This window comes from Protopterus annectens, chromosome 17.part0, assembly GCF_019279795.1.
Source record: "Protopterus annectens isolate FY-2018-M chromosome 17.part0, PAN1.0, whole genome shotgun sequence".
Lineage (NCBI taxonomy): Eukaryota > Metazoa > Chordata > Ceratodontiformes > Protopteridae > Protopterus > Protopterus annectens.
In genome coordinates this window covers 795240143-795255353 of record NC_056751.1, presented here as the reverse complement: position 1 = coordinate 795255353, position 15211 = coordinate 795240143, and the positions used below count along the sequence as shown (strand labels likewise).

Below are 15211 nucleotides of genomic sequence, written 5' to 3'. Positions count from 1 at the left end.
AAGCTGGCAACTCACTTTTCTCTAACACAGCAGGTAAAAACTGGAATCAACTTCCTTCTGAACTATCAATCTTAGCTTCTACTTCTCTATTTAAAAAACACCTCAAAGAACATCTTAAAACTCATTGCTTTGTCCTTGTGCTAACCCAGACTGATATCTTCCCCCCTTCCTTTTCTTCCTCCTTTCCCTACTCCTCTATCCTTTCCCCCTTCCTTCTCTTCCTCCTTTCCCTACTCCTCTATCCTTTCCCCCTTCCTTCTCTTCCTCCTTTCCCTATTCCTCTATCCTTTCCCCTTCCTTCTCTTCCTCCTTTCCCTATTCCTCTATACTTTTCCCCTTCCTTCTCTTCCTCCTTTCCCTACTCCTCTATCCTTTCCCCCTTCCTTCTCTTCCTCCTTTCCCTACTCCTCTATCTTTTCCCCCTTCCTTCTCTTCCTCCTTTCCCTACTCCTCTATCCTTTCCCCCTTCCTTCTCTTCCTCCTTTCCCTACTCCTCTATCCTTTCCCCCTTCCTTCTTTTCCTCCTTTCCCTACTCCTCTATCCTTTCCCCCTTCCTTCTCTTCCTCCTTTCCCTACTTCTCTATCCTTTCCCCCTCCCTTCTCCTCTATCCTGTGCCCCCTAATCCAGGTGCTACTCTTTTCTTCTTAGTAATTTTAGAGAACATAAAACCCTTTCTCTCTCTCTTTATCAGGTTGTACTCGTACCCACTATTGTATTTAGTATAATCTTTTTTACTCTAAAAATTATACTAAAGAAACAATTATTAGAGTAATATTTTTAGAGTTTATAACCTGAGTATTATAATTTTTTTTCCTTTTTTTTTTTTACCAATGTTTTTCACTTTATGTGATTTTACATGCCTTTCTATATATGTTTAACATTGTCACTATTCATGTTTGGAGCTTTTCTTCCTGGGCCTCTACTGAAAATGGACATATATCCAGTTAGACTAGCCCGGTCAACAAATGTAAAATAAATAAATAAATAAACTCATGACAAAATGGTTTTAACTCTCCCTACATAGGGGGCTTAGATAAGCTAGCCACTGCATATAACAAAGCGACCAGATTTACTTCAGGGTCTCCAAGACTGGATTACCAGTCTGAGTGGCTTTCCTTAACACTTCTTTTACCTTACCACTTTGTCGCACTTGTCTTTTCACAGATCCACCCATCTTTTAAATGCTTGCATGAAACCTCATGCCCACTAAACTATGGAAGTAAAGTCAATCATATGTGTATTTGCTTAATATAAACAATTGTGAATAGTGCACAAAATTATATCTATCTCCAGTCTGTCTCTCTCATCTTATGATCTACACATCTGTAGGTTAAGGCAATTTTTTCATGAACATTTTAGTTAAGGTGCTCAATGTAGACTGTATGCTATTTGATTTAATTATGCTACACTAATGCTACACTAATGCTTAACTACAAACTATAAGCAGTGTGTCAGATATATTTTGCTGATGTATATTTTGGCCCTACATATATGGAGTAGGTTGTATTTCCTTTGCCTTTTCACATTTCATAAAAGGGTTTATTACACATACATTTTATATGTCGACAACCGGGTCCTTTGTGTATACATAGGCATATTTTTAATGGGGTTTTGAACATTGATTTATCTATGGATTGCAGTAGGATAGTTTTGTACAATATAGGGGTTGTGAGGTTGATTTTACATGTACATCTTGTTACTAGTATTTAGGATTTTAGCATTTCAGCATGTTAGTATGTTAACATGTTATAAGCCATATCTTATACTATATGCATTATGACATGGTTTTTATAGATTCATCATTTTACAAGCATTTTTCTATATATTACATGTATTTGTTTTGAAGTCATCTTAGCAACAACAACAATATATAAATCCAGTGCATGGATCCTGCAAGGATTTGAAGATTGATTGATTGATTGATTAATTAATTTTTGGCGCCTAATTAGATATATAAGGGTATGTTTTGTGAGTCTCTTGGTTCTGATGAAATCTGCTATTGGCAGATGAAAGCGCTCAACCAAGTTTGCTATTGATTCCTGTGGAATTACTGAGCTCCTTGTGTGGAGATTGTATCGAATAAAGCTGTTGGACTTTTATTTTGCTCAGTGCTTATCTTCGTGTACTAAGTCATCTCGTTGTTGTTACAGTCTAGTTTGACTTTTGGTTGTTACTGGGTTTATCGTGATGGCTGAAGTGCCCGAGGGTTCGCCGGCTCTTACTGATCGTGAAGAGCTTGTCTCTTTAAGAGCGGAGGTTACGTCACTACAAGCCGACGTCGGAAAACTGTTAGACATGGTAAGCAAGCTCTCGTTGCTTACCAATTCGGATAAAGAACTGGTACAGAGGGTTCGTAACGGAGGGGACGAGGTAACTGCCAGCAACAGAACTGATGAATCTGCCGAGGCGAATGACCGGGAAAGGCAGAAACGCAGAACGGATTCTGAACCCAATTTAAACAGTTCACCTGAAATACCTAATGCACAACCCCATCACACTAAAGGTTCGTTTACTGAAGGGGAGGCACACAAGCGGTCACATAGACTGAACCTAAAGGAAGCAAGTGTGGAGGACAACCACCTGAATATTTCCTTGGATGCTGATTGTACATTTGACTTCAGCTTGTTCCATTTAGACGACGAATCGCAGAGATTGGGGGCTAAACCTAAAAGGAAAGATGTGGTGAAAACTTATTCGTCTGTGGCTCAGCGGCATGAGTCACACAAAGGTACTGTTACAAACAATAACTACAAAAAAACAAGATCTAGTCCCAAAGATTCACAAAATGTAAAAAACAAGAAAAAAAGTGGTTATGTTGTGAATGATAAATGTTTTAAACAGTTTGATGTTAACAATTTCATCAATAGAGATGTAGTGTTCATACAGAATGAAAATTGCTATGATTTTAACAGAACCCCGACTAGGTTTGAGGAGGGCAATACTAAGCAGAAGATATATACTTTAGGTAAGAGGCTTTTGCAGGCCAAAAGCATTAAAATTGATAATTCTTACTTAACACAATGTATTGGTTTAGGTATTATACCCAAGGGGTTACGATTTTTTAAATTACCATTGGGGTTGGAATATTCTGAGAATGTAGTGCATGAATTTAACAAATTGTTTGACCAGTTTGGCATTTTATATATGGAGAAATTGATTAAATGCAATGAGGAAAAACTGGCTCATTTAACCAATGAGATTGACACACTTAACGAAGAAATATTGCAGGATGAACATTTCGATCAATGGTGTGACTTATACCACAAACAGTTTAGTTCTGTGGAATACAAGGTGAACACTATTGTAAATAGAAAGAGAGGCAAAATTGATAGAGATATTATGTTGTACAAACAGCGGAGAGCATATGTGTGGCCCCAGAATAGGAACAACGCGAGTAGACCTAATAAAGGAAATGAGACTTATAGAAGGGAAAGGAATGACACATGGAGATTGGAGGATGATCAAAATTTTCAGGGGGGACGATTTCATCCAGCACCCAAAACTTACAGGAAGAGATATTAAATCAGGATTCTACTTCACAGGTGTGTCAAGTCAGACCTGAATCCAGTGGTCCACAGTCGAATAAACCTGATATTTCTTCAAGCTCTACTAACACTTATGTTAAACCAGTTGATATACATTCATTTAAGGGCCTGCAGGTATACAATTATACTGATACTGCTATTTCAGAGGAATTTTGCACCTTATTTTGTAAGGGGATGAAATTCATTCCCACCACCAAGTTCAATATTTTTGATACTATAAAGGAGACCAAATTACTTTGTAGAAGAATGAACTTGGCTATTCAATTTAGGGACACCAACTATGATGACAATATGGTGCAGTATGATGATGGTTATCAGGTTAAACTGAAAAGGAAAAGTACCTATGTCCCAGGATACAACCCCATTGTAGCCCAATATGAAAAATTGGTTGCCAACGACATGTATTGGTTTTCTAACCAAACCAAGAAACACGTTTTACAATCTTCTGTCAATTTTCAGGACAACCTTTCAGTGGCAGAAAGGGAGTGTTTGAACACAGTCATAGGTAACAGGGACCTTAGGATCATGAAACCGGACAAAGGGGGTGGGATTGTGTTATTTAACACTACTGATTACAATCATGAAATATTGAATATATTGCATGAATCAGGAAACTATGAAGAAGTGTCTTTCAATCAGGTCAACATCGGCTACCAGCGTATTGATCTTGCAATTGAAGAATTTTTACTTGATAACAGGATTACGAATGAAACTTATGAGTTCATGAGAACGGAATTTCCCAAGATGGCTACAATCATAGGGATTCCGAAAATACATAAAAATGTTAACAAACCCCCTTTTAGACCTATTATTTCCGGTTCCAAGTCCAAAACATACAACATCGGGGTCACCATTGACTCTTGGACGAAGCAAGTATATAACAACGTCGAACATCTAATAAAAGATTCCTGGAATTTTTTGAGTAGACTAACACCAATGATTTGGCAAAAAGGGCAAACTTTTTTAACTATAGATGTTATCGATCTCTTCTCCTGTATTCCCAGGGAGAAGGGACTGGATTTGTTCTTTGATGGTTTGAAGAGATACTCCGGGTTGAGTTTTGAGAAAATCAATTTGTTAGTTGATATGATGAGGTTAGTTCTTGACCACAATTACCTGCAATTTCAAGGGGAACTATTCCGACAAAGCAGAGGAGTTGCCATGGGGGCTTCTTGTGCCCCAGTTTTTGCTAACGTGGTAATGCTCGAATGGGAATCTTTGTTTGCATTCCCCAGTTCTTATTACAAATATGTATCCTACTACAGTCGATATTTGGATGATATATTTGTCCTATGGAATGGACCAGCCCATCTGATAGCAGAATTCATTGATTATTTAAACAACACAACCGACTTCTTAAAATTCACTTATAATGTGGAGTCTCAGGGTATAGCTTACTTGGACACGTACATATCCACCACTGAGAGTGGATTTCAATCCAAAATATACAGGAAAAAAACATTCTCGAATGATTACTTGTATTATAACAGTTGTCATCCACCCCACATTTTTAAAAACATTTTCAAAGGCCAGTGCATCCGTGCTGCTCGTATGTGCTCGACTAGGGAGACCATGGAGAGAGAATTAAACAGCATATATGAAATGTTTTCTAACAGGGGATACCCGGACAATTTGATTCAACCTATACAAGTTTTTGTTATGAAAGAATGGGGGAACAAATATCCAGCCTTATTAGGAAGGCCTTTTGTATCACAAGAGAAGAAGAGAGCAACAGTAAGATGTATCTGTGTTCTTACGTACAGTCCATATGTCAACATCCTAAAAGAGATACTTTTGAAACACTGGAATCTTTTCAGAATATCAGAAGATGTTAGTAGTGCAGTGGGGAAAGCCCCTACTTTTGTTTATAAAACATCACTTAACATCAAAAGGATGTTGGAAAGGACAAACCCGAACTACAGAGAGGCTACTGGGAACAGATATACTAGGAAATGTGGATCATGTAAGCAGTGTAGATTTATTAATGCAGCTAAGGTTGTGAAATTGAACAACATTACTCGCAACAGTTTGCATAGTAAAGGAGGTAATTGCAATACATCTAGATTAGTCTATGTTGCCACCTGTGAGGGATGCGATGCATTTTATATAGGCAAAACAGAAAGGAGGCTCAAGACACGTATCTACGAACATACTTACAGAATTAGGAAGAAAGATCCTAACAATGCGTTAAGTAGGCACATTATTGATAAGGGCAGTGAGCATTCCTTTCTGTTTAGCATCATAGATATCATAGACCAAACAACCACAGGAGGCAACTGGAAATGTTATTTATCCCTTCTTGAAAGCAAATGGCAAATAATATGTGATGCTACGACCAAACCTGGTCTTAACGACCATATTAGCATCAAACCCTTTCTCATTTTTGATAGTTAAGTATAGCTGCATTTGGTTTCTTTCATCACATATCAGATGCATTAACACATATATTTTACGTACAACATGACAAATGTTTGTTTGTATTTATTTCCACTGACCTATGCATTGAATTATTTAGCTATTACTCTCCTGTATTGTTTGACGGATCATTTTAATGGTAAGCTAGCATATATATTTTTTGTAGATATAAGCAGTGTGTCAGATATATTTTGCTGATGTATATTTTGGCCCTACATATATGGAGTAGGTTGTATTTCCTTTGCCTTTTCACATTTCATAAAAGGTTTTATTACACATACATTTTATATGTCGACAACCGGGTCCTTTGTGTATACATAGGCATATTTTTAATGGGGTTTTGAACATTGATTTATCTATGGATTGCAGTAGGATAGTTTTGTACAATATAGGGGTTGTGAGGTTGATTTTACATGTACATCTTGTTACTAGTATTTAGGATTTTTAGCATTTCAGCATGTTAGTATGTTAACATGTTATAAGTCATATCTTATACTATATGCATTATGACATGGTTTTTATAGATTCATCATTTTACAAGCATTTTTCTATATATTACATGTATTTGTTTTGAAGTCATCTTAGCAACAACAACAATATATATATATATCCAGTGCATGGATCCTGCAAGGATTTGAAGATTGATTGATTGATTGATTAATTAATTTTTGGCGCCTAATTAGATATATAAGGGTATGTTTTGTGAGTCTCTTGGTTCTGATGAAATCTGCTATTGGCAGATGAAAGCACTCAACAAAGTTTGCTATTGATTCCTGTGGAATTACTGAGCTCCTTGTGTGGAGATTGTATCGAATAAAGCTGTTGGATTTTTATTTTGCTCAGTGCTTATCTTCGTGTACTAAGTCATCTCGTTGTTGTTACATAACTACAAACTTTGCTTGTTACTTTTTTACAACTACTTTAGTCTTGTTAATTATTTGTGTGTTTCTGATGGAGTCTTTAGTCCTTGAGTTTCATCTGAAAATTTGATATTTAGCTTTTTGGAATTAGCTTTTTGGAATTTTACTTGGATAATAAATAAATAAATACATACATAAATATCTAGTGTTTTTTACCACCATAAACAGGCATGTATAATGCAAACAAGCTTTGTTGTGCTTTAATTTTTATTTTGCATATTTTGTATTTGATGTTGAGTTTGTACATATCCTCAACTTAGAGTGTGTTGTTATATGTGGATTGCTTCTTCTCTTGTTTTTACTAAAAGTGTGTTATTGTTTATTCTGGCTTGGTTTTTAAAGTGTTATGTATTTATATAGTACACATGCCATTTTAAGAAAAAAACAAAATAAATGCTTGACAAGATCACAATAATTTAGCGGGTGGAGTGTGGCAAGAAATCCTTCCATTGTACTTTTTGGGGTCTATTTCAGTTGATTAATGATGAATTTCCTGTCCCCAACCTGCTGTCTATAAGCCTATTACGTCTTAGTAGACCATTGCTGTACCTTACTTTACATTAAATCTCAATTAATTTTGTTTTTTACAAGGGGGTGGCCCTACACCTCTTCCCCATTGTATGGTCTCTATCCTAACACATCACACTAAATATACTATCACCAACATTGCATCAACTTAAAGAAAAAGGAAGATTGTTTTTCCCTTGCTTCAAAGCTGGTGTGATCTGGAGGCTGTATATATCTACATATATATATATATATATATATATATATATATATATATATATATATATATATATATATATATATAAATATTGAGATCAGGGGTATGGGGGTACAGCCATGACATCAAGGTGGTGAAATACTAGACTTTGATAAATCACAATTGATCAAATGAAGTAGGAACTTTTGGTTTTCATCCACTTTTTTGCAGATCTGGGCACACATTTGGAAAAAATAATATCAGACAATTACAAACTGTTCTGCACTATCTAACCAACAATACACAAATCATAAACACAGCTACAAATGGTTGACCCCCTCCTTACAGAAAAAGTCAGGTTAAGTAGGTGGTATGCTGTTACTTATCTAGTTGTGACTCATTCCCTATCTAACACAGATAATATACCTTTCCTAGAGGCAGACATACTAATAAAAACAAATAAATAAAATTCATAGATAAAATACCTTTGGATCAATCACTTCAAAGAGGCAGTATTCATCAATATGTTGCTTTGCAGGTTCAATGTTGTCTTTGCCTCCCCGGTTGATACGACTTAAGTATTTGCCATTGTCAGCTTTGAGAACCATTTTACCATCTTGGATGAACAGCTGGAACTCACAGTAAACATCTGGTGTTTTTTTGGCTGGCTCAATGATGTCAGTAGCACCATGGTTGATACGACTCAGATACATGCCATGAGGGGTCTTGATGTAAATTTTTCCACATGAAGCGGGACACACCAAAAACTCACAGAAGCAGTCAAGACTGGATTTTGCTGCTTCAATTGTGTTGCTACTGCCATAATTAATTACGCTCCAAAATTTTCCATTGTCTGCTTTGAAAGCAACAATCTCTTGTGCAGTCATTTTAGCCTGTGAAAAGCAAAAGCTATAGTTCATAGAAACAGCCATACAAATATGATATTTACAGAATTCAAAAATTTCGACTAAATCACATTTATTGAAGGTTTAAATAGTTTCACTGCTTCTCTCAGTTGATTAGATTCACTAAAATTCATGGCACATTTGGCTTATTGAAAATTAATCCTCTAAATTATGAAGTTCATATTGCCACTTTCTTTTTTTGTTTGTTTTTTTTTTTGTTTTTTTTTTTGCAGGATATGCAGACATTCCTGCCCCTTCAAAGTATCTGTCGCTTAAACAAGCCTTTCCACTTAACTGTGTTCTAAGAAATGCTATCATATTTCCTGATCTCCTCCCTGGGTAGAGTATTGAGCTGGATAGCCTCCCCAGGCAACTCCATCTAAAGCATAATTACAGTCGAACACCCTGCGAGAGGTGTTGTAGACATGCTATATGGCAGCAACTTGATTGGACAGCATAAGTGTAGTTAGCTAAGGTTGGAAGTTTCTCAGACTCTCCATTGTGTAAGGTCATCACCTAGAGTGTACTTATCTTACTATACATGTAAGTCAGCTCCTAAGGCTTCCTGTAAAGCCCCTGATTGGAATCCTCAGAGATAACTTGGTTTCAACTCCATATTTCATAATCAAACACAGCTTGCTTCTTCTCCCTTGATTGCAAGAAAATAGCTGATCGGCAATTGTTTAGTTCCCTGCACCAGCTGACCTACATTTCATAACATTTCAGCACTTGACTGGTGTTAATTTTATACATTTTTTTATGAATCTGACTTTGTCGTATTTCCTGCAATAAATCCTCCTGTATGAATGATGTGACCTTGAGGAAAGCTTATTTCTGAATATTCTACTAACATCAAAGGGATGAGATATATATATATATATATATATATATATATATATATATATATATATATATATTAGTTTATTTACATTCTCAAACTGACATTTCAAAGTAATCAGATGTCCTGTTTCCAAAATATGTTGAAAATTAGAAAATTAGGACCTGGTAAAACCCAGTAATGGATGGGGCACTGGGATGACTAGAATGTATGACTAGAAAAAAGGGTATGGATATGTGTAATAGATGCAATGTACTGTTTACATTTAAAAACACCAAAAACAATTTAGATATAAAGGTGCAGCCAGAGAAAACAAAAACTGCTTTAACAGTCTAGCTCGTTATATAAAGGACGGCAATAAACTTTCTGCATGTTTTATGCCCATTTCAGAAACAGTGGCAGCTCTAGCAAAAGTTTAACTGTCCAGAACAAGTTAGTATTCATTATAGATATAGGTACAAAAATCAGCACCTGACACAAAAGGTGAACATAGACATTAGGCCTAAAGAATATTCAAGCAGTATGCCATAATAATAATAATAATCATCATCATCATCATCAACGCATAACATCTGGCAAAAGCAAACATAAATGAAAAATAAAAGGCTAGATTTGTTTAATGCTATGTCCTAATTTTCTCACAACATAAAAGTATAAATAGAGCAAGTGTTTATGGTGTCTCATCAGTGTTATAGAGTCAGACTTATGTTCACTTTTCTGAAGCATGAATGTAGCCAAAACAGAATTTTATCAAAGCATTCAAAAGGGGAAAAAAAGCTATGAGAAAATGGTAAAATGGGGGGGGGCATTGTCTATATTGTTGTTACTTTAAATAAAGCATTATACAGTGATAATCAGAGCAAGATACAGCTATGACATGTAAGTACTGCTCTTCACATGTGACATGTAAGTGCTGCTCTTCACCATATGTGACATGTAAGTACTGCTCTTCACATGACATGTAAGTGCTGCTCTTCACATGACATGTAAGTGCTGCTCTTCATATGTGACATGTAAGTACTGCTCTTCACATGTGACATGTAAGTGCTGCTCTTCACATGACATGTAAGTGCTGCTATTCATATGTGACGTAAGTGCTGCTCTTCACATGTGACATGTAAGTACTGCTCTTCACATGTAAGTACTGCTTTTCACATTACTGAAGGAAGATAGTCACATACTTAGAGTGTGATGTTAGTTATTACATGCAGCAAAAAAGAGTGCTTGTCCAAGGTGCTTTTATATGTATTAGATTTATAGACTGCAGAAATTATTGCAATTCCAGCCATAACTTCAAAATTAGAATAGCCACAAAAAATAGAGCTCAGAAACATTGCCTCTGGTGTCAGCTAGCAGGTGTTCTCTCAGTTACCAGGTGTGCTGTGCACACCACCTGAACCTGGACAAATAAAGGTGTGGCTACCTATCCCAAAAGAATGCCAGATTTGCAGCCAGCAAGCTGTTGTTTTTTAATATCCAAATCATGTTATAAGCATTGATAAAAAAGATTTTATGAGAAGGCGTATTTGTATTCTACAGATTACAGAAGGACATGCAATATATTCTTACTGTTTCTAGAAAGTGTTGAAACTTTTACTGATCTGTTAGAACTTACAAACAATAGCAAAGGAAATATTATATCCTGTGTCTGCTATAGACATTAGAGGCAGATGTGCTCTAACCAAACCTTTAATATGCGTTAAGAAATTAACTTGGTATAGACTGTGACTGCTCTTACTATGACAACTGTATTCAAAGTACAATACTAGTGGACTTGTACATGTATGTTTTATTTATGCATGTATGTATGTGTGTACATGTGCATGTCTGTAAACCCAAAACAGGTTACAATATTATTAGTGTCAGAGTTGTTCTTTCTTCAGCATTTTATTATTTCCAACATCACGTTATTGTAAAGCTTGATTTAGCGAATTGTGTACCTTGTTAGTCACTTTATTTTATATATTACTGATGTCAATTCATATAACATATTGTTACCTTCTTCATTGTATATGGCTATATAAAACTGCTAAGATATTGATGTAATACTTTGTTTCTAAACTGTCACTATTTGTGTATACTGAAACTTCTCTCTGAACCTCCATTGAAAATGGCCTGCAGTCCAGTTTGATATCCCAGTTATCAAAATGTAGACGTATGCATAAATAAAGGAACACTGTCAAACAGTAAGTTAAATTGTTAATTTATTGCTAAAACCTCTGTTGATTTTGTAAGACAGAAAACCTTTATCTGTATACTTTTGTAATAAAATGGCATCCCTTTAATAAAAGACAACTATAGAAATGCTCTTTCATTTTGTTGTACTTCCTTTGTTGATTATTAAGCGGCAATGGATGTTAAGCTGTCGCTGTGAATTCTGTCTGGCAGTAGGCCGTGTTTTTTAACAAACAAGGACAATGTTATTATACCTCAGCAGGGCCTTTCTTGTCTGTTGGCTATTAATATGCATAAAACTGACTTTTTCTGAATTGGTTAGCAAATTATCACTCTTTTAAAGTTCATAAATAAATCCACAGATCAATTGGAACTGAGTCATGTCACTTCACGGAAACTAGCATCTCCTTAGTGGATTTCCCAGAAGTGATTAGTCTCCGGAACATTGGTAACTAACTCTCCAACCTCATTTACCCCAATTTTTTGTTTCCTAGGCTATGTTTACCATTTATATAATCCAAAGCAATATTGCAGTTCATGCAAATAATGTGTTGGCCTTTTAGAATGTTTCTCCTTTCCATACAATAGTGTCTGAACAGGGTAATTAAGTGGGACGTAGTATACAAGTTCACAAAGCCCCTGTGCAAAAAACACAATGTGTTCAAGGGTTGTTCAATCACCTCTGACAAGGTAATTTATATCTAGCGGCTTTTTTTCTCTATCTTCTGTACTACAACCATCCACAGCTGATATATTAGAAGTAAATTTATTACTACAGATATCTAAAATAAGTTGCATGTAAAGTATTTGTTTGTATTTTGTGATCTGTGGAAGAGTAAAAAGTAGAAAATGGCACAGTTTTTTAAAATCTCATCTCTAGTAAGTTTATGGTGACCTGTTAAGTAAAAAAATGTATCCATTCAATCTTAAATAATGCAGTGAATGTTGAAATACTAAGTAATGAGTCATTTTAAAGATTATTTTTTTTCTTTTACCACAAATATTTAAGTTTATTCTTTTTGTTTGAATTATGGCAAATTCCCTGGTTCACAGGCTTTTATGACTGATGACTTACACAAACACATACAAATACACACGCATACGTATATACACACACACACACACACACACACACACACACACACACACACACACACACACACACACACACACACACACACACACACACACACACACACAAATTTAGGCCCTCCATGAGATTGGTAAGTTCCTGTAACTAAACAAGATTAATATTTTCAACAAACTGAAGTGATGGAATTTAATCCTGTACTATTTTCTCTATTATATTTGAATTTTTCTGAATATCATAAAAATAAATTTAATAACCCCTCTCACCCCCCTAAATACCAATAACAATACCAGAAGATTGCCAGGCACCCAGCATTACTGCAACACAGGTTAAAGCTGCATTGTCCAAGGCCAAGAATACAGCTTCCAGGGGACCCCGTTAATATCCCTGGCTGTGTTCTACATGAACTACAAAGTGAACTGGCACCACATCTGTGTGCCCTGCTCAGTCACAGCCTCACCTCAGACTTTGTCCCTACCAAATGATGCACTGCTACAGTCATCTCTCTCCATAAAGGGGGAGTGACTACAGATCTTGGGAATTATCGCCCCATTAGCCTGATGAGCCTGATATGTAAAACTATGGAGCGCAACATCATGGACCTGATTAATAAGGATATAAGAAATCTCCAAACTCTAGACCCCATGCAATTTGGCTTTGTGAAAGGGAGATCATGCCTGCTCAACCTGGTTAACTTCTTTGAGTCAGTCACCAGGGCTGTGGATGAAGATAAGGCAGTGCATACAGCCTACCTCGATCTGGCCAAGGCCTTTGATACCATTCCTCACTCAGGAATTATTGATAAACTCACCAAACTAGGCATCAACCCCTATATCACTAGGTGGGTTGCAAACTGGCTCACAGATAGAACACACAGTGTGAAAGTAGCGGACCCCAAGTCAGACTGCCAACCAGTCACAAGTAGAGTCTCACAGGGATCGGTCCTGGGTCCTCTCCTGTTCAGGATCTACTACTTCTCAGAGGTCCAGGCCAACACAAAGGGACTCTGACTGACCAAGTTCACAGATGACTGCAAACTGGGAACCATTATTAACTCCCCAAGTGATGCAAACATCTTACAGAAAGGCCTCACTGAGACCAATGACTAGTGTTGAAACCATGGCCTTAAGCTTAACGCTAAAAAATGCATTGTTATCCCCTTTGGTAAAAACTCAGTTCCCATTAATTACCACATCGATGGGAGCCCACTGAACACTGAAGGCATTATAAGAGATCTTGGGATGCAGGTTGACAGCAACCTCTCCTTCGACCACCACATTGCCACTGTGGTCAGAAAGTCCTTCTATGTGGCAAATCTCATTACCAAGGGTTTTGCATCCAGGAAGAAAGAGGTCATCGTCTGTCTCTACTCTTCCCTCATTAGACCAGTCATTGAGGATGATGCCCCATTTGGCATGTACCTCACTAGAAACCTACAACAGCTGGAGAGGCCACAGAAATACTTCACAAAGAGAATCCTAGGCATTAAACACATGCCCTACATGGACAAACGACTCCAGTTATTCTCGGTCTCATATTGTTTACTAAGAGGTGATCTCTGCTTGACTTACAAAGCCATGTCTGACCCATCTCTGTTAGAAATACTGCATCTAAAGAAATCCCAATCCCTCCACACCACATGCTCCAGAGACCTCAACCTCATTACCACAATCAACAGAACATGCTGGAGGGACAGGTTCATAACCCAGAGACTGCCATGCTCTGGAATAGACTTCCCATACATGTCAAGCAGAGCACCTCACTGGTCCTCTTCAAGAGAAATCTTGATGAGTGGATGGGAAATAAAAAGTTCACCCCGGAGATCACTCCAGTGGCTCTACTTGATAGAGGCACTGGGAACTAACGTCGGGCAGCATGATGCCAGGGTACTTCTATGGGCTAAGCTTGTAAAGGCTCCAGGGCCATTAGCCTAGTACACACCTATGAACCTACGAATAATGGAGATTAGCAACTCCTGTTGTATGTGCCTGTCACTAATTTTGTTTTTTAAAGAAACCCCTCCTGCAGGCTGATCAATGTCTAAAAGTGCACAGTTTGAAACAGGAAAATTTCATACAGGGATTGAAAACTGTGAATGCATGTTGCAGTTAATCAAAAATACTTGACACTTGACTAGGTAAAGTACATAGTGCAATTAATGTTCAACCAAACCAAATGCTTTCAACATCCATTATAACTATACTTGCTTATCAAGGTGGCTTAGAAATGCTTAACTGCTCAGACACGGGTGGAAGCACTTTGAAAATGGTTAAATATTTTTACTGATTACTTCTACAATAAAGTACAACATACAGAAGCAGTTTTTCCTTTATGTGTGTCTTACAGAGTGGATCATCACCTTAAAGAGATTTAGCCAGATCTTTCAATTAAGACATCTGAAAGTTATCTGCATAACTAAGATTATGGTATAAAGTGAGATAAAGCATTATCACTCAAGACAACTTTCTCGTTCTTAAACATTTTTTTGTTAAAGTGTTCCCTCTATATATGAACATTAGCGATTTACCTTTCAAAACATATAGTTCTCTTCATGCTTTTAATCTGTTGCTATATTACCTAAAATATTCTAGGACATTATATATATACTCACCTCTGTG

General features: G+C 36.7%; 1 protein-coding gene across 1 annotated transcript in view; it reads right to left on the bottom strand.

The window, feature by feature from the left end:
* Positions 1-15211, bottom strand: part of LOC122791273 — a 43752-nt gene that overhangs the window by 28399 nt on the left and 142 nt on the right. Inside the window, exons 1-2 of the mRNA XM_044058945.1 lie at positions 15205-15211; positions 8071-8478 (exon numbers count right to left, since the gene is read on the bottom strand). The exon at positions 15205-15211 is cut by the window's right edge and continues 142 nt beyond it. Of these exons, the coding sequence (XP_043914880.1) occupies positions 8071-8472 (402 nt within the window). The 5' untranslated portion in view covers positions 8473-8478; positions 15205-15211. The remainder of the gene's footprint in view (positions 1-8070; positions 8479-15204) is intronic.